This window comes from Castor canadensis, chromosome 6 (assembly GCF_047511655.1).
Source record: "Castor canadensis chromosome 6, mCasCan1.hap1v2, whole genome shotgun sequence".
Taxonomy (NCBI): domain Eukaryota; kingdom Metazoa; phylum Chordata; class Mammalia; order Rodentia; family Castoridae; genus Castor; species Castor canadensis.
In genome coordinates this window covers 42,224,087-42,243,104 of record NC_133391.1, presented here as the reverse complement: position 1 = coordinate 42,243,104, position 19,018 = coordinate 42,224,087, and the positions used below count along the sequence as shown (strand labels likewise).

Genomic DNA, 19,018 nt, shown 5'->3' with positions numbered 1-19,018 from the left:
CGTAGCTCAAGGATGGGTAGGTGGCTTGTCTGCCGCTATCCCTGGGAGCTGTGTGCATGTGAGCTCCAGGGACGAGCACAGTGTCTGTGGTGATGGTGGGAGTGTGATGTTTGTGTCCTGAGCAAGGGGAGGCCATGGGAGAAGGACATCGCTGTGCATCTCCTGTGGCACCATGGGCTGCTAGAGAAAGGTGGTGGATAGGGAGGGAGCCTTGCAATCCCTAAGCAGGTGATTTTCCTCATGCTAAAATTTCTAGAAATCTAACCTTTTGCTCAGGATCCATTTTCAATTCCCCATGGTCTCCCTCCAGGCCCTAGGAAGCGGATGTTCAAATATAACAATGATTGTGCCATGGCAGGCAGGATGTGTTTCTCTAGCAGCTGGGCTTAAGTGTCCCCTGCAAAGCAAAAATACCCCAGTACAGAGGTCTTTCCTGCTGTTGGGAGCTTCTGGAGGTTGCCCTCCTCAGGGGGTAGCTTAAGTATGGGCTTGAACTTCAGACCTTTGTGGGGCTCCCTCTGGGAACCCTGTTTGAGTAACACATATACGCATTACAAAGTCTTGTGCTGGCCTGTGGCCACTGTCCTGGTCCTGCAGTGACTGGGGAAGACATGTCTTCAGGCCTACTATAAACATTAGGGGTAGAGGAGGGCGACCCCCACACGGATCCCACCTAGAAAGGTGAAGTGCCGGGTTCTTCCAGAGAATCAGGGAGAACTCCAGCTTGGCAGCCCTGATGTCACACCTCTCCCTGGACTTTGCTCCTGGCTAGCTGGGTTGTCATCCCAAGACAGGATCCAGAGGAGAAAAATCCATCTTACCCTGAGATGAGCCACACAGTCCAGTCCTGCTGGGCCGGAGGCCATTCAGCCCTGTAGGTGACCAGCCAAGCAGGAAGCTGGTTCTTTGCTGTACAATCCCAGAGGCCTAGTCTCTGCTCTTCACCACTCCTCAGTCCCCACCCCCAGCTTTCCAGCACCTGATTCTGACTCCCCACCTGCTTAGTCCTTTGGAAGGGGCACACCTGTAACCCTGAATGGGGACTGCTCACACCTACAGTCAATCTTGAAAGGCCAGGATGGGAGTGCGTTGAACAGGGCTCCGGCAAACCTGTGGACCCCAGGCCAGTCTAAAGACACCCATCAGCAGGGAAGCACTTAAACAGCACACAGTCAACAGCAGGACCCTCTGTCCTTCACTGCCAGAACTGATCCTCTGCCAGGTGGATGAGCACCCCTGGGGCACAGGGTCTCTCTCTCACCTTCCTCACGCCACAAGCAGCACTCTGCAAGGAGAAGCCACCCTCAGGCTCACACTTCATACTGTCAGGCCAGAACGTGGGTGGCTTTAAAATCCCAGCTCAGCCATGCCCCAAGCTTGCCACCCTCGGCCAGGGAGCTTCATCCTATAGGATGCTGCCTTCACTTCTCTCTTAGTGATGCCCAGGGCCCCATCTGTCACCTGCCACATGGAACTCTGTGTATCAGAGTGATGTTAGGTAGTCTAGGGCAGCAAGAGGGCAAGATTTGGTTCTCCCAACACTCACAGACCCTCCCGCCCAATGAAACCAGGAGGTACATAGGAAAATACAGTCTTTATTGGTCTTCTGAAACAACAAACCAGAAATATAATTTTGCCTTTAAAAATCTTCCATCCCAGGCTAAAGATACCACCATTGACAACACCCTCCCTCCCCCAGATCCTTTAGAAAATTCCCAAACCTGGGATCAGCCCACAAGCCAGAAGAGGAAAGCAGACTACCCTCAGCTGAGGGAGGCCTGTGCTCCTAATGGGTGACCTGTGCAGGAGGCCCTCTGTCTACCTGCTGGAGAATGAACTTCTGGAAGGCTCCCCACCCACCACAATCTCCAGGGACGGGCCTCCTGGTCCTGCCCTGCACCCTCTACAGACCATTTCTTCAGTGTTCTGGCTGGCTTCTTCCTACACTACCACCAAGACCCCCAGTCATAGAGCCAGAAGCCAGCCTGGTGTCCTCTGACCCTCTCTGAGCATAAGGAAGCAAGGGCCAGCAGAGGGACACCTAGATACTCACCGGACATCAGACTCCTGAGGAGGGGCAGCTTAGCACAGGGGACAGTGACCCTGAAACTCTGCACAGCCCAGGAGGCAGGTCTCTGTCCCAGACCAGATACCTGGGCCACTTTGTGGTTTGGACCCAGTGTAGGTACAATGAAAAGCTCAGGAGCCAGGCTGAGCAGAGGAACCCAACAGGGAGGGCTGAGCAGAATGTCACTGTCCCCTCCCCTCTCCTGGAATCTGTTAGAGAGGTGTTGGAGGCAGTGAGCCTCCTGTGCAAGGGTCCCCTGCCTGCCAGCTGCTTTCCCCAAGAGGGACCATCAATCCGAGAGCACAGCACAGTCCCAGCCCCAAGGTCACAGACAGAAGATGCCAGAGATGGAGGGGACAGGAGAAGCAGAGTAGCAGAGCAGAGAATGCAGGTTACAGGAGTGGAGTTGGGTGTCCCCAGGGACCTGGGCAATTCTGAGGAAACACCCACTGGACTGTGCTGGGCTCCCAGGAGGCTGTGGTCCACACACACAGAGCTTCCAGCACCCCCTACCCCCGGAAAACCTAGCAGGAGAGGGGGGCAGGTTGCCATGGTAATGGGCAGGCTCCTCCTGCAGCACCACTTTGGCCCACTTTGGAGGATCTCAAAGGAACCTGTGTTTGGGCTCCTCCCCCTGCTGATGTCAGAAGACTGCAGTCCAGAGGCAGAATGCCTGTAGCCTTGGGGCTAAGACACAAGAGAGATAACAGGTCTCTAGCCCAAGTTCTCAGACCTTTGTTTCCAGGTGACTCTGTGTGTACACATTGCTACTTCCATCCACAAGACTGTGCTGGCAGTGCTGCGTGTGAGAGAGGGAATCCAGGAACAGTTTGTGATTGGAGCGTGGGGGGGCGGGGAGGGGACATAATGGCACAGCTGAGAGAGGCAAGATTTTGTGGTCACAGCACAGTTTCTCCATGCCAGGTCAAGATCACAGGACTGCCATGTGCACACCTGAGTACCAACTGCTGGGAGCTGGACCCAGCTTTCACACTGCAGGAGGGTTAACAAAATCTTTCTGGGTTAGAAAAAAAAAAAAAAAAAAACCACAGAAATCTATCCCTGGCTCCCAGGTCACTCACTTCCCAAGCCCTAAGTGCAGACCAGGCGGGGATGAGCAAATGATAGGAGAGTCACCCCCACTGGGACGGTCCCCAGGGCCAGAGAGTGAAAGGGGAGTGCTCAGTGAAGGCTTCCCTTGTACTCACATCCTTTCTTCCTTGAGACCAGAGGTCTTCAAGGGAGAGCACCCAGGTGTTCCAAAGACTTCAGAGAGGAGCCGTCAGCACAGTGGCGGCCTCTGGGGAGATTTGAAGTTCCTGGAGCTGGTCCTGTGTGGCCACTCTGCTAGAGAGCCGGGAGAAGATGGAATGGGGAGGCAGTGGGCACTGTCAGGTGGAGGCCAGGTGGAGGGAAGGGCCAGTCCCCAGTGTGCGCTCCCCGGGCCCGGTTTCTGGGGGGCGGCTCTCAAGCCACAGAAGAGATCTGCTTCTGGTCTTCATGCTCGCCCTCAGGGTCCCCCATCAGGGGCTGTCGCTTCTTAAGCTCCCGGTGGTACTTGGCCATGAGGGATGCGTAGATGCAGCCGTAGGCAGCAGCTACCACCATCATGATGCAGACGATGCCACAGACGACGCCTGCAATGATCACTGTGCCAATGGCTCGCCGTACGCTCACTGGCCGGTACCTCTGCTTCTGGGGACAGGCCGTACTGGGCTCCGGCTCCGGCTCAGCCCCAGGCTTGGGTTTCACAGGTTCTGGCATGGCCTTGGTGCAAGGTGGTCCAGGAGCATCCAGCCCAGTGGAACTGTTCTCGTCCTCCAGCCGGGAGCAGTAGTTAAACATCTCCATGGGGACGGCACGCATGTCCTTCCCCCGCAGCTCCTTTGGCAGGGTGCAGGCAAGCTGGTCCAGGCGCCCCCCTGCATCCAGGGAAGAGAAAAGGAGGAACTAAGCAGGCATTTAGCACCCAGGCTCCATCATCCTCTCCCCAGACTTCCACCGTGGAGGCCCAGAAGGTGCAGATTCTACCCACAGTGCACTCAATCCTGGAGCGCAGTCTACAGGAGAGGAAGCAAGCAGAGAAACTGGCTCTGGGTGGATGAATTGCACCCATCATGCCCTTATCTGCCTGCAGAAGCCATGGGAAATGGCCCATTTTCCTTATTCCCAAGTTGTGGGGCCATGTGCAACCATCTCAATCAAGCCCGCCCCCTCCAGGGTCACATGACCCACAGGACAGCAGTGCCACCCCAGGGAAGCTGCTCCTTGCAAACGGAGCCACATCCTGTCCAGACTGCCATCGCTCTCCTGCTCTGCCCGTGAACCTGCCTGCTTGTCTCCTGTCTGTGAGCCCTAGACACTATTCTCAGCGCAGTCCATTACGCTCACAGAAAGGACAAAAGTTAAAAGCCACTGCTTCTGCCTCCTACTCCTCCATGCAGGACTTAGGTGGCCTGAGAAGACCTCCTTGAAGTGGCAGGAAGGGGAAGGTTAGGCAAGAGTGCTTTCCTGGTGCTCCTTAGAGCAACCAGTGGTCCCATCAGTGCCCTAGGACAGTATCTCTGCTGCAGAGGCATCTTGGGAGGGACAATAAAGCCAGGAGAAGAGGCTGGTGCTGGTGAGGGTGTGTGGACCTCCACAGAGCCAAGGCCCACTGTCTTCAGAATGTTGAAGGCTAGGTAGACTGGGTGGGGTGAGAGCAATGGCAGTTAAGGACAATAATCTGCCTAGATGTCTGTCCCCCAGGAAGTGAGAGTTGGAGTTTGGCATTCTTTCAGCTGCAGTGAAGTCTAGACGCAGCAATAGGCACCCTGCTGAGCGGAGTGGCTCCAGCCCCTCTGTCACTGCCAACTCCCTGTCCCCGCCCAGCCTCCACCAGTCTTTTCACACAGAAGACATCAATCTCACCCCAGGATGTGGACGTAAACATCCCAGGATTTTCTGAAAGACTGCCAGGTTGAAAACAACTGTCCTATGGAAAGGTCTGGAAAATGCATACTGCCTTCCCCCCTCCAGGCCCCCCACCCTTTTGTGCTGGGATCACTGTGTGAGGGCCAGGGGGTTTCTTTCAGCTCCCCTGTGCTGCTAACACCCTGGGTGGCCTCCAGTGAGCATGTGTCCAGGGTCACCTTTGCACATGGGCTTGTAAGTGGTAAAAGAACTGGGTACCAAGAGGGGTGCAACCTCATTTTCATTTTCCTGCCTCCCCCTCCCCTCACACTTGCTAGGCAGGCTCTCTACAGCTTGAGGCACAGCTCCAGCCCATTTTGCTCTGGTCATTTTGGAGAGGGAAGGCTTTCTCCAACTCTGTTGCCCCTCCAGCTCTCAAACTACAATCCTTCCAAGTAGCTAGGATTACAGGTGTCCCTCGGCAAGTCTTAGTTTTCTTAGCTGTAAAATAAGAATGCCTATCTCAATTAGATTCTGGAGCCATCAAAATTGCATAAAAAGATATTTGTAAACTGGAAACCATACAACAGCATTAATCATTATTTCTCCACTGAAAAATGGGAGGAATTACCATGGTGACTAACATCCCATGGCACTTCATAGTTTGTAAAATGGTTTTAATTAATTACCGTATCACAATAGCACAGAGATAATTGAGTTGAGTTTGGGTCTGGATAGGAAATGAAAGATGAGTGAGGAGAAATGTGAATGTCATTCTTAGTCTCCACACTGATTCATTCATTTAGCATCTGCTTTGTGCTAGGCACCAACTTGTGTCTGACCAAGTGCACTTGATTTTATGAGTACGTCTAGCAAACGAGCCAGTGAAAGAGTGTTTTATTGAGGACTTACTATACGCTGGGCACATCTCAAGACACTGAACATGCATTACCTTATTTAATCCTTGTAAATATCCTGTGAAATAGGCACTGCTTTTGTAGATGACACACTAGCATAGAGAGGTTAATTAACTTTCTTAACATCACACAGCTCGTGAGTGTCACTGCCAAAATTTTCACCCAGATCTGCCACTTTTAATCACAGTCCTTCTTTATTCACTCTCCCTCTCCATCTCATCTAGTCACTTCATCTACTCATTTTAAAACTTTCCCAGGTTAAAGAAAGGGAGAAGGGAAAGAAAGCAAAAGTAAAACCATTTGGCTTATTAATAACAGTTTTAGTAACAAAACTTCCTGGGACAGGAAGCTGGTGTCATCCGTAGGAAAATGTGGCTGTGTCTGTGGATTTGTCACATTTTACCCTCCTGTGAACATGGGTGCTTGAGAAGCAGCCTGTTAACTTAGAAGAAAGCTGGGCTGGTTTTTCTTCATCCTTCTACCATGCCCAGAGACACACTTGGTGGAATGCAAAACCCAGAAAAAGCATCCTCTAACTTTAAATTCATTCACTAAACCTACAAAAGTGAGGTCAAGTTGCAGCCATTAAGGAGTCTTAAGGAGCAGGAGAAGAGAAAGGGAGGTTGGAAACAGGGAGGGGGGTGTCACTGAGCAGGCAGGTGCAGGTGTGGGGAGGGAGAAGCGAGGGAGGGCAGTGTCTCATCATTTGAGGGTGAGGCTTGTGACTCTTCCAGTCTAGCTGGTCACTCTTCCTTCCCCTGACTTCATCCCAGCCACTGGGGGAAAACCTTGGCCAAGGTGTCCCCTCCCGACACCCCTCTCCCAGCAGGGCCACCATGCTCACCTCGGTAGGAGAACCACTCCATCCAGTGTTTGAATTCACGTAGGTTGCAGTCACACTCCCAGGGGTTGTCCCCCACCTGCAGCAGCTGCAGGCTGGCCAGGGGCTCAAATGTCAGCCGGTCCAGGTTCTGCAAACGGTTAGAACGGAGTGAGAGGGAGCGCAGAGCAGGGAGTCCATCGAACAGCCCCGGGGGCAGCTGGGCCAGGCCGTTGATGGACAGGTCCAGGTGGCGGAGCAGTGGGGCATGCTGCAGCAGGTCTCTGTCCAGGGTCCTGATGCTGTTATTACGCAGCTGCAGCTCAGTCAGATTGGTCAGGTCCTCGAAAATGGAGCGGGGTAGCTGGTCCAGGAAGTTGTTGGACAGGTCCAGCCGCTGCAGGCTGGACAGGTTGGCAAAAGCCCAGCTTGGCAGGGCACTCAGTTTATTGTTCAAGAGCAAGAGACTGCGGGTGGCAGCAGGCACATCTGGGGGCACAGAGGTGAGGCCCAGGCCACTGCAGTCCACCTCCAGGCTGCGGCCATCACAGGTGCAGGAGAAGGGACAGGTGGGGAGGGCCTCCACGGCGCACAGGGCAATCCAGCAGGTGATCCCTGGGGCACAGACAGGTGGGAGAAAAGCAACAGGCTCAGAGCTACCACTTCTACCTCTGTCCCCTCCCTCCCAGCTTTATCTCCTTTGCACAAGTCATAATCAATACACAGAAAGGTAAAGAACAAATCCAAAGACACTCATGTTAATAGACATCACACAGTGCTGGCCAGTCCTCACCTTGCAGCATGTCAGGAAGAAATCACTTTAGTGGTTACCATGCTACAGACACAGGCCTGAGCCCAGAGGAAAAGCCATGCTGGCTCAGTGACATCCTGTTCATGGGGCTGCCCCATGATTGATCTTAAAGGAGACTTGGGTCCCGACACCATAGATGTTGACAAAATAAAGGATATAAAGATTCCAGAGAAACCTGCTCCCGTCATGCTCTCATGAAAGATTCTGTCTTTCCAAAGACAGACAGGTCTTCTCTCTGGACCCCACCCCACCCTGGAGCTGCCTGAGGCTAAGACATGCTGTGCATGGATAAGGGAGGTCACTAAAGGACATTCCTAACTGTCTCCTACCACTTCCCAGTGCTGTCCCACTTATGTGGCTCCCACATCCAAGATGGCGTCTGTAACTCACTGTGAGGACTGGAAGCCCAGGCCTCCCAGAGCCCTGCTCCAGCTTTGTGGGCATGACAAGGGTAAGATGCATAGCACCACTCCAACACTGGCTAGTCCAGGGGCCCAAGACAGATTGCTGCTTACTCTTACTCTAAAGCCACCATGTTCAGCCTGGGCTTCTGTTCCTAGGGCTACAGGGCGGCAAATCTGCATGATGAATCAAGTATAGAATTCCCTTCATGGTTCCATCTTCTACCAAGACCCCTCTGACTAGCACACATGGGGTCAGGTCTACGGGAGAGCTAGGGGAAGTGACCTTCAGAGAACACTCAAATAGGGCTGCTCATTCCACAGTGGAGGGAATAGTGACCTTGCAGCTGCCTAAGTGTCCTCCCAAGCCTGATCAATGTGGAGGGAAAAGGATGAGTTCAAAACAGTTCTGCCCCACTGGGTCAGCACCACTGAGTCCAAAGGAAAGACACCATCTGCAGAACTGGTGTCTCCTCCCTGGACCAGCAGCTACCCTGACAAAGGCACCTGGATGGGACAGTCTTGAGTCTCTGTCTGGTCGGTGTCTGGTCACCTTATGTCCCAGGATGACCCTGTCTCCTGCTTCTGCCTGGGAGATCGATGACAGTGCAGAGACACACTGCAAGGCTGACACCTGAGACTGTTCTTGACGGGAAATGAGCACAGCTTGGCCACAGAAGCCACTTGGAGACTTCTCCCGGCCACCTGGGATCACCTGCTGTGACCTGCCACCCCACACCTGTCTGAGCCCATGTGCTGCAAGATCAGCCTGCCCCACACTATCCCCCCAAAACCATTAGAACATCAACAGTCTTCAGACTTTACCTCTGCAGGGTAGAAAGAAGGAAATCCAACTCTCCAGCTTCCCTCTCAGCAGCATGGACACTACTAGAAGTTGCCTCCCTCCCTGAGAGGGAGTAAGGAGCTTAGCTAGACAGGTAGAGCAACTCCTTTCCTCTCCCCCAACCCAGAAATTCAGACTGACCTCAAAGCTCTAGTGACAAGAACGCATAAGCCTGTATTGCAATGAGTTGCATGACCCCAGAATGAGGTTGAAAGGAATCTGAGTTGCTCAGGGATCAGTCACTTTCACCTGGTGAATAATTCAGGCTGCTCGTGTGCAGGGCAGCTGGATTGCAGGCTGACCAAGGCCAGGGGAGAAGTCAGGCAGAATACTGTCCTTTACGGCAGGTTCTTACCTCTTGCCAGGTAGCCTCGGGCAAACCAGCACTTGTTGACCTTATGCCTTTGAAGAGAAGTCTCAGGATTTCTTTCACCGACAGTCAGCCCACAAGGGTTACCACCATTCATGTTTATGCAGGGAGGGTGGAGCCAATCCCAGGGTCCCTTCTACTGCCACACACAAGGGCCCACTAGTTCTCCCTTTAGCATCCAGAAGCCCGAGGCACAGCAAGTCTAAGCAGCAGCTCCAGGTTCACCCAGTGAATGGTGCAGCAAGGCAAGTGGTAGCTGCCCTTTGGAGCAGGGAGGCTCAACCTGACCTAGGACTGCTGGATTGTCAGGGCAGACTTCCTGCCCCTGTCAGTGCCAGCCAGTCCACTACACACATGCCGGCCATACTTGGAAAGCATGGACTCTGGTTCAAACTCAAGAAGTCTAGCTGTTTTCCAGCAGAGTTCTTTTATTTACTGCCAGGGAACCCAAAGCATGGGGAAGAACACCACCAACTTACCTGGGGTGCAGAACCAACTGTGCTAGCCTTGTGCTCCTGTCCTAAACACTGAAGCGCCCAGCAACAGCTGTCTTTGGCTTATCATGGCATGACATGCCTGGTGTTCCAGAACAAGGCCTCAGGCACCCTGGGAAGGGGTATCTCTGAGTTCTGTGCCCTGCCAACCCCCACCTGCAACTGTGCCCATACTCACAGGAGGCCTGCCGCCACTGCAGGCCTAGTCTGGCCCTCTGCTCAGGGACACTGCCCAGTGCCGGCATGGTGAACCCCACGGCTCTCTGCAGCTCTGGGGACAGAGAAGCCCCTTGGTGTGCACTGCCTGTCAATCCTGAGAGAGATGGAGAGATAGAGTGGTAGATGGAGGCAGGCATTCAGCCGTTCCAGTCCAGGGGTTAGAGAGAGAGCCCAGGTATCTCTTTACACTCCTCATCCCTCTCTTGTTCCTCTCAGCTATGATGCCCAGGAGGGGGAAAGAAGAAAACCAGGGAACAGAGAGAAGCCACAGGACCTTTCATCTCCCTTGGGGGGATGAGCAAAGGCAGCTCCAGGCTCCCCAAGGGCCCACAGATCAGGCTTTAGGTGAAAGGACTCAGGAACTGATGGCCAATGTCCCCATGTCCCCACCCCAGCCTCTCCCTGCCTCCTCCTCTCTGGAATGGTGGTCTCTAAAATGCTTTCATTGCAGTGATTGCTCTGACAGGCTTTTCCACAACACAGGTGGGGAAATTGAGGGCTGTCTCTCTTAGCTAAGCAGAGTGATATCTCAAGCCTCATCTCTCACCTGTGCTGCTAGCTTCCCTCACCCCAGGCCCGGTATTCCCAGTCACCCTGCTGCTTACCATGGCACCTGGGAGCCAGAGGCCAGGCCCTTCACAGAGTCCCCTGACTGGTCCTGCGTGAGCCACCAGGAGGCCCCCTGCTTCCACCCCCACTGTTGCCTTGGAGGTGAAACTTGACGCTCTGTCTTCAGCCAGCCAGTCTATAATAAGACTCATCAGCTCAGGGGTTCCAGCTACAGCAGCTGCTGGTGAAGGAGAGACACCAGGACATAAGGAGAGGGTGAAATCACAGAGGGCCGGGATGCAGAGAGCTCTTCTGGGGGGCTACAAGGGGAACTCTGCCTTTCTAGGGTCTTCTCCAATCCAATACCTCCTAAAGGGGCACATCCCCTCCTCTACATTGCCACTTACTTCCAGACATGACTGAGAGCTGCTAGATGGAAAGCCAGGGTCTCCACCCCGCCAGCCCCAACAGAGGGTCAGATACCACTGCTGTAGCCTGCAAGCAGGGTGGGGACAGGGATGGGGCCATATTGGGAAGACTACGCATGTTCAGCTCCTTCCTGACGTCCTCTCCTCCTGGCTGGCTTCCTTGCTTGCCAAACTCATCGTGCCTGGGTAATTCCTGGCTACAGCCTCCCCTCTCCCGCCTTCTGCAGGCCTGTTTAATTCTGGGAGCCGAGGAGCCAATAGCAGAGTGGCGCTGACAGCTGAGGAGGTGGATGGCGCCACCCGGATGATTGGGCGTAGAGCCCAGAAGTCTGGATTGTCCTGTGCAGGTTCCCCTCAGGCATTAAGGTCCTGCTAAAGCTCCTGTTGCCTGCTCCCCGCGCTGACCCCCACCTTCTTTCCTCCAGTCCTCATCCTCATCCCATCCCTACTGGTCCTCAGGATGCCACCATGGTGACCTGTGCTGCAGTGGCATGTGTGGTGCCTCAGAGTGGACTGAGGGTAGCTCAGGGGTAGCTCACTCTGTCTGTGGGTCTTGGCTTTGTCCTTCCTCTCCACCTCTTCTCTGTATCGAGGCAGCCGTTTGTGAAGGGCCAGTAGGAGCCATGCACCATAATGGGGCAACAGAGCAGCTACAGCAGCTTGGTCGTCTTTCTCTACCTGCTCTCTTGGGGCAAGGTCCCTATAGGCTCCTGGCTCAGATTCACAGGCAGGGAGGCTCTGGGTTCAAATCCTTGTCTGGCCAGTCCTTCAAACAAATGGCTTAACCTCTCTGGGCCTCAGCTTCTTATCTCTAAAAGTGATCACCTTGAGAATTAATTGGTGGGATTTGAGAGTTAGCATATACCTTAGAAATTTAGGTGACTGCTCCAACCTTGAACTCAAGCCTGTGATGGATGTGAGAAAGCATCCATCAGTACTTCCCTGTGAGAGGGATCAGCAGCAGGTCTAAGTAACAGCTTTCTTCCTGGGCCCACCAACTTCACACTCATATGGTACTCATGGTGTTCCATGTATATCTGACCTTCCCAGAACTCTCCTCAACAGACTGCAATGTCCACTCTTGCTGGGTCCCTCCAGCCCTGACCTTCAGACACCAATCAGATTCACAGATCGCAGCATCTTTGAAACTGTGGGCTGCCCAACAGCTACCCAAGTACAGAGAGGACGACCAACTTGGCCAAGGACACATGGCACATCAGGGACCGGATTGCAAGCTTCTGAGTCAGACTGCTCATTCCTGGCGACTGTCAGCCAGCAGTGCCCTCACAGGGAGATACTTCTGTGTGCACAGAGCGGGGTGTGCACCCACGGGCCTCCCGGACACGTGCCTGAAGCTGTGTGCACAGCACATGATGCAAACACACACTTGCAGATAGCTGTGCAACTATGCATGTCCTAACACACACATACACACACGCACGCCTGCACACACACACGCATGCCTGCACACACACACGTGCACACGCACACATGTCCTACACAGACACATGTCCCACACAGACACATGCCTTGCTGGCAGCATTCCAGCACTTCTCAGATGCTAGCACTTGGACAGCAGAGTGGGATGCCCCCAGCAGACACTCTCAGCTAGAAGAAAGATATGGCAAGAACCCCCACTGCACAGTCAATAAGTCAGGCTGTTTTCTGTGCTTGCCCAGGTGGGGGCTGGAGAACCAGTCCAGGTCTGCTCCTTCTCCTTCTGCCTTCCTTTGTGCAGACAGGCCATGGAGGGATGCTCCCAGCCACACTCCTGCCCCTCCTAACAGGCTCCTCTTCCCATCCCACCCACCCCCTCAGTGTCACCTGTACTAATAAGACCAAAGGTAGACGAGCAGTCACTCAGTGGAGAAGGTGACCTTGAGTGCAGGGCTGACACCAGCCTTGCATTGATTCCCCATGTACAAAACAGGACATGCAAGTCCTCATGATGCAAACCCATAGCATTTTCTGGTGAGGTGGCAGGACCCTGTTGATGGATGTACTCTGCAGAAATATGATGCAAACAAGTCCCCAGATCCAGGAGAGGATGCCCTGTCCATCTGGGTAGGTGACCTTGCCTCTGTGGGCCTCCGGGCTCCTTGGTGGATGTCAGAGCACTCCTTATCCACAAGGAGATGTGGAGGGAACCTGCACTTCCTAGTCCCCCACCCTCTGCCTGCCCATACTACTCTGAAGCAAGGACCCTTTCTACCCCAGAACAGCCCCGCCTCCTCAGGAAAGGGGTAGCCATCATTGAGAAGCACTGACCACTGCTGAAATCAATTAACACTTTTCGAGAGGAGTGATGAGTGGGGGACAGAAAAGATATGGGGGTCCTGCCAGAAAGATTCCTTCTACCCTATTTCTATGACCTCGTCAGTTTGGGATGCTACACCTTCTTCTAATGCTTGCCTGGGTTTTATCCTAGTCCCAAAACCAGAGAGACCAGAGAGAAGGAGCTGGGCCCAACTAGGGTCCCTAGGCCTTCTTCTCTGGGCTCCTGATTGGAGATGAGGCTGAAAAGCTAGAAACAGTCAACCAGGGAATCCTGAAAACCAACACATGGCGTTTTGACTCCAACCCCTTGTTATACAAGCTGGGGACCAGCAGGCTTGGTCTAGCCTGGCAGCATTTTAGCAATGCCAGGTCTCAGGTCCCATCCAGACTGAGGGATCAGATGCACATGGTGACATGTTCCCAGGCAATTTGAATGCATATTCAAGTTTGAGGAATACTAGGTTGGCATCTTCCGGGCAGGGACAAATAGCCACACAGGACAGGTAACAGTTGGGAATGGCATAGGTCAGAGTGAGCCTGCAAGAGCAGGGACTGAGACTGGACAGGACTGGGCATTGACTTGAGCGCTGCCTTCAAGAAGCCTTGCATGGGGAGGAACAATGGCCAAGTCAGTCACCTACTAGCATTCTTGAGAGCTTGTTTGGAGGTTCTAGCAGGGGAGCGCAGCTACTCTATACCCTTGACCGAAGAATGGTCCTCATCGGTCCTCCTCTTCGACCAAGCACGCAGCTCAGCTTCGGGAGGGACGCACATGGAGCGGTGAGGGAGGAAGGGGACACCCGCCTAGCCAGCCAGATCAGCCGAATCAACCCTGGCAATCAATGGGGTGACAGATGTCGCAGCCAGATCGCCCTCACATCCAACCTACTAGCATTCTTAATGCTCATCCAACTCTCAGGGTCTGCAGTATTATTATTAACATTATTATGGGGGAAATTGAGGCACAGGAAGTTAAGCAACTTGCCTAAAATGGAAGAATACAGCTCTGTGCCTGAGCCATCTGGCAACAAAGTTTTTGATTCAGTTGCCCTTATAAGTTCCCAGGTCTATCCTGTTCCTTGTCTGCTCACATGTGGAGGCAGGGCATTTGTGTAAAACTTTATTGTTTACACAGCCTCCCCTCATCCACTGTCTCACTGGAGCTGAGCAGACAGCTGTTCTTGTTCCCTTCCTACCCACAAAGAAACAAGTTGGTGACTTACTGGACCGAGATGCAAGCCAGGCCACCCTCCCAGCCTCCTGTAGTAAAGACACAGGTGTGGTGATGACAAGTACTGGGAAGGTGCTGTCAAGGGGCTTCTTTGGCAGGGTTGGTTGCCAAAGTGAGGGAGAGTAGCCTGGGGATGCCACAGGCTGTGCAAGGGAGAGAGTGAGGAGTGAGCATCAGGAGGGGCAGTCTCCATGTGTCCCTGGAACCCCGGCCTGCCCCATCCCGGGGTTAGAGCAGTCTGTGTGTTCATCCACTGCAGAGGGTCGGGGTCAGGGTTTCAGGTGCATCTGCCCTTCCTTTGCTCTTACAGATGGAGGCTTACCAGCCTGTGGGGCTGGCTCAGACTTAGGCTGGGAATTTCCAACAGATTCAGCCCAGGCCCACCGTCCACACACACCCTTCCCCTGAGCTCTTTGTCCTCATCCACCAAGTCAAATGTCTACACTATGCGGCCAGTTTAGTGAGCGCCTTCCCCTGGGCTGTCACCCCCTTGGATCAAGGCTTCTGCACCATCTCAGCATCAAAGACCCATGGAACTGGGGTGGGGGAAGGGCAGCAGAATGGTCTTCATGGTCTACTCTCTTACCCTTTGTTCTGCCTGGAGGCTCAGGGCTAGTGAAAGGCAGACAGGACCTTGAACCTGTAAGGGCATGTCCTCTGTGAGGGAATCTGGAACCTGACAGCCAGCCTGAGTCCCATGAGGAGAGGGCTTGGGACTCTGTGTGGCCCAGACCACAGAGAGGCTGCCAGTGTCCCCTGGGCTGTTGCCACATGTCTGGCCATGGGACCCTTCTAGGAAACACTCCAGATCTGTTCCCTGCTCATCACCCCCACAGCACACACTGCCCAGGCAACAGGGAAGCTAGCTTCTAAATCGGTCTCTAGATTTGTGCTTGGAACAAGCACATGCCCTCCTGGTTCCTTTTAGAACACCTGCCCCTTCTCACTTCCAGCTTCCTGCACCATATTTCCTTGTCAAATTCCCCCTGTCCTAGACAGATTCACTGGGAAAGGGAACAGGAAGGCCCAGAGGCACCCCACAGAGCTGCTCTCTGACATGAATAAGCCAGTCTAGTCCATTGTGAGAGTGTGCTCCCACCATTCAAAGCCAAAGCTGAAGCCTCCAGAAACCCCAGGCAGGGGCTGGGGAGGCTTGACCTGGATAGAAGGAGGGAGACCCAAGGGGACATGCTACCTCTGTCAAGACTCCTTCCCCTCTCCCACCCCCACAGACACCCACAGCTATTGCATACACTCTCCCCTGCTCCCTCCCCCGCTGCCCTACAGACCAAAGCAGCCTATCTGTGACTGTGGGTCCTGGTGCCTGGGTAATGGGAGCGAGGTCAGCTCACCCTGGGCCCCAGATGCAGCTTCCAGCCAAACCCCAAAGAACCAGATGGGCTGCTTAAGAAGCTGCCTCCTTCCCTGCCACCCCCAGCCTGGCTTTCCTGGTCTCCCTTTTCTGGCAGAGCCAGAGCCTTTCTGCCAGTGGGGAGGTGGGGGTGGGAGAGCTGGGCTCTTCTTGGCAGCATGGAAGCTGCTGTTGGGTTTCCCTACCAGCTGGACTTCCCCCGCCCAGCGCCACGTGCGGGCTCCCTCCCCTCCCCCACCTGCTGTAGTTATCTAAGCTGCAGGCCTGTCAATCTGAGTCACAGGAGGCAATGCCCAACAGGCCCTGGCAGCCTGGTGCCAACATCACCACCACCGCCCTGGAATGCAGAGGGGGGTGAGGGGGGCAGAGCAGCCAATGGGAACCCAGCCCCGACCTGTGGGCTGTGCGGGAATTCTGACTACAGATTCCTGGGTAGAATTGGCCGGCCTTGTGGAAATGGACCTGGGGTCCTGAGCCTGAGAACCACTGTCCTGCTCCAAGTTGGGTGTCCATGCCCCTGAGGGTCAGGCAGCCAGGTGGACGTGGCCTGGTTGCACACCACCCCCTAAGCTGAGCGCCCAGCTCCCAGGCTGGTGTGCAACACGAGGCTACCCAAGCGGTTCTCACAAGCCTGGCTCCCTTATCTAGCCTCAGGTGGGTTAGAGCAAGGCCCAGGGCTTGCAAGGAAGAGCTGCCTCCTCTCCCTCACCCACTCCCAGCCACACCCACACCAGGGAGGTCTCCACACGGCTTTGTGGACCCACGTCCACCCGGGATGGACTGGCTCCATTGCACCCTTGTCCAAGGGCAGCCAACAACCCCCGCCCAGGGCAACCTGTAAAGAGGCACTGCCAGTGGTGTATTCCCATGTCTCACTCAGTGGGTCCTCTACCCTGCACCCCCCACCCCAAGCTTTCCTCTAAGGCAGCCCATCACCAGCCTCCCCTTAGCACCCAAGTTCCTCCGGCTGCCCGGATGCAGGCAGCACAAGGCTCTTAGCTGCCGCTTCTCCTGGGGCAGAGACCGGTTTCTATGCCACCAGGGCTGTCATCTGGCACCAGCACTGCCCTCCTCCCCCTTTCCTCTCCCTCCCTGCCCCCCCCCCCCGGCAGAATGTACAGCTCCTGTTCCCAGCACTGTGGGGTCAGAGTTCCCAAGTGTCATACCTTGGGGATGCCCAGATGTCTGGTCCTGAGCAGACACCTCCTCCAATAGTTGCCCCAGGCAGAAGGCGCCCGCTGCTGATGGTGTAGGGCCAAGAGACCAAAGATGGTCCCCGTTCCCAGGCCCCAACGGCCCGCTGTGCCCACTAGCCCAGATCCTTCTTCCCGCACCACTACCCCCCGCCCCAAGCCCCCCTCACACTCACCTTCTTGCCTTGGATGCTGAGCCCTTAGATCAGGTGGCTCTAAATCCAGACCCTTCGGCCAGGCGTGCGGGCTCCGATCCGGGACCCCATCTGGCGTGCGGGGGGTGGAGTGCCCGCGGCGCTGCGCGGAGGGGACCGGGCTGCTGGGTCGGTAACAAACTGAGAGGGAAGAGGGAGGGACGCAGGGAGCCGGAGAGGCGAAGGGGAGCGGGGAGCGGAGCGGAGCGCGTGTGCGCGAGCGGAGGGAGGGAGGAGGGACGGCGGGGAGCGGGCGGCGGAGTGACAGCTGGGGTGCATCTGTGATGACAGTGCTCGCGGCCGCCGGGGCAGCGCTCACCCTTGCCACGCTCTCATTTCAGCGGAAAAAGCGCCTGGGGTGAATGGCTTCCAGCGCCTGGCAGGAGGGGAGCTGATTTACCTTGTCCCTCCATTTTCCTTCCCGCGCTTCCCCCAGGCTCTCCCTCGCGCCCGGCGGCCGCCTTTCCTCCTCTCGGCTCCTCTCTCCCCTGGCACTTGAGGAATGACAGGCAGAGTCTGCAGACTGCCTTTAGTCCCAGACCTCCCTTGGAAGCCGGGTCCCATCTCCTGATTCAGAGACAGCCCTGCAAGGACCGTGTCTCCCATGCTGCCTGGGGCTTCTATCAAAAGCTGATTCATCTCAAAAGAGGAGCACACAGATGCCCCGGGATGCTGAGGGGCCCCAGACACACAAAGTCAGAGGCCACTTGGTAATGCAGAGGTCCCTGAGCTCCAAGATGTGACCATCACAGCTCAGGACTATTGAGAGGAGCAAAGTGCCAGGACAAGGGGACTTAGGGACTGGGCTGCCCAAGGAGCTGACAGCCAGTGTCTTTCTTGGTGCCCTGGGTGGAGCCTTGGGCCCCAACCTCCCTGGCTGGCTCCTGGGGCTCCTTGCTCTTATCTGCAATGGGCAAGGCATGTGAGGAGAAAGACTGTAATTCTGGAACACAGAGGTCTCTCTCCTAACCAATCAGGATGAAGCAAGCCAGAGAAATTGATGTTGGGGAGATAGAAATTGGCTGATCCCAAAGCAATGTAAGCAAAAGCCTAGGCCAGAAGAGGAGCCAGATTCCCTCCTCCCAGCCTAGAGCATGGGACCCACCCCCCTTGAACAGATGGCTCAGCTGTGGGCAACATGTCAGGTATCTGGGTCCTTCCTCCACCAGAACAGGGCTGGGGGGGGCGGGGTCCCCTTGACTCAGGGCAGGACCATTCTGCACCCTCTCTCTGTCTACTCTGCCATAGGCAGCAGAATGGGACTGCTGTCCAAGGGGGAGGAGAGACGCTGCTTACCTTCTGGGCGATCCCTGCTGTTGCACCTTTCCACAAGGTGGCTATCACCTCTCCCCAGCACACCCTGCCTCCGCATTTCATGAAAGTGGATCCTTTTCTGAGTGGGTAGCCTCCTCTCCTTAAAACTCAAGTGGAATGCAGTGAAGTGTCCTTTGATCTATGTGTCTTGATCTTCTCTGGCCTATGGCATTTTCTCCAGACCCCCTTGTGGTGAAATGCTCAAGACCGACCTAGCCTCAACCCACTTCCTCCGGCCACAAGGCCTTCTTGTCAATGACCCATTGACTCTTGCTTCTCGAGGAGTTGTGAGGTAGATAGCAGTTATTAACTGGGCAGCCCAGGCCTTGCTGATCACCTACCCACCAGGTCCCCAGCTTGCATGATAGACAGACCCCTCCTACTCTGCATTTTCCCTCCATCTAACCACGGGACTGGGCTATTCAGGCTGAGTAGGAAGTGGCAGGTCATCGCAGGTGCAAGGACCGGAAGGGGAAAGATGGAGCTCTGATTCCTGGAGCTCAGGACTCTCCAGAGGGATCATGTCTGTGAGTATGGACTCGTGCGTGCGCATGTGTGTTCGTGCCTTTGTGTGCACCTGTGCAGCTGTCTTGTTTTGGCATCCCGTGATGACAAAGCAGCAAG

General features: G+C 55.0%; 2 protein-coding genes across 4 annotated transcripts in view; one reads left to right on the top strand and one right to left on the bottom strand.

Annotated features, from left to right (window-relative positions):
• Cacna2d4 (calcium voltage-gated channel auxiliary subunit alpha2delta 4) overlaps positions 1 to 19,018 on the top strand; it is a 128,101-nt gene that overhangs the window by 85,794 nt on the left and 23,289 nt on the right. The gene's annotated exons all lie outside the window — the stretch shown is intronic.
• On the bottom strand, positions 1,588 to 17,687 carry Lrtm2 (leucine rich repeats and transmembrane domains 2). 3 transcript variants are annotated; one of them, XM_020159165.2, is made up of 5 exons: positions 17,063 to 17,686; positions 10,442 to 10,626; positions 9,796 to 9,930; positions 6,722 to 7,312; positions 1,588 to 3,990 (listed from the first exon to the last, which is right to left on the bottom strand). In XM_020159165.2, exons 3-5 carry the CDS (start codon positions 9,860 to 9,862, stop codon positions 3,536 to 3,538), a joined length of 1,113 nt encoding a protein of 370 aa, XP_020014754.2. In that variant the 5' UTR covers positions 9,863 to 9,930; positions 10,442 to 10,626; positions 17,063 to 17,686; the 3' UTR covers positions 1,588 to 3,535. The 3 variants fall into 3 exon arrangements, with proteins under 3 accessions (XP_020014754.2, XP_020014753.2, XP_073932480.1); XM_020159164.2 differs by having other exon boundaries at positions 10,442 to 10,623; XM_074076379.1 differs by lacking the exon at positions 10,442 to 10,626 and having other exon boundaries at positions 17,063 to 17,687.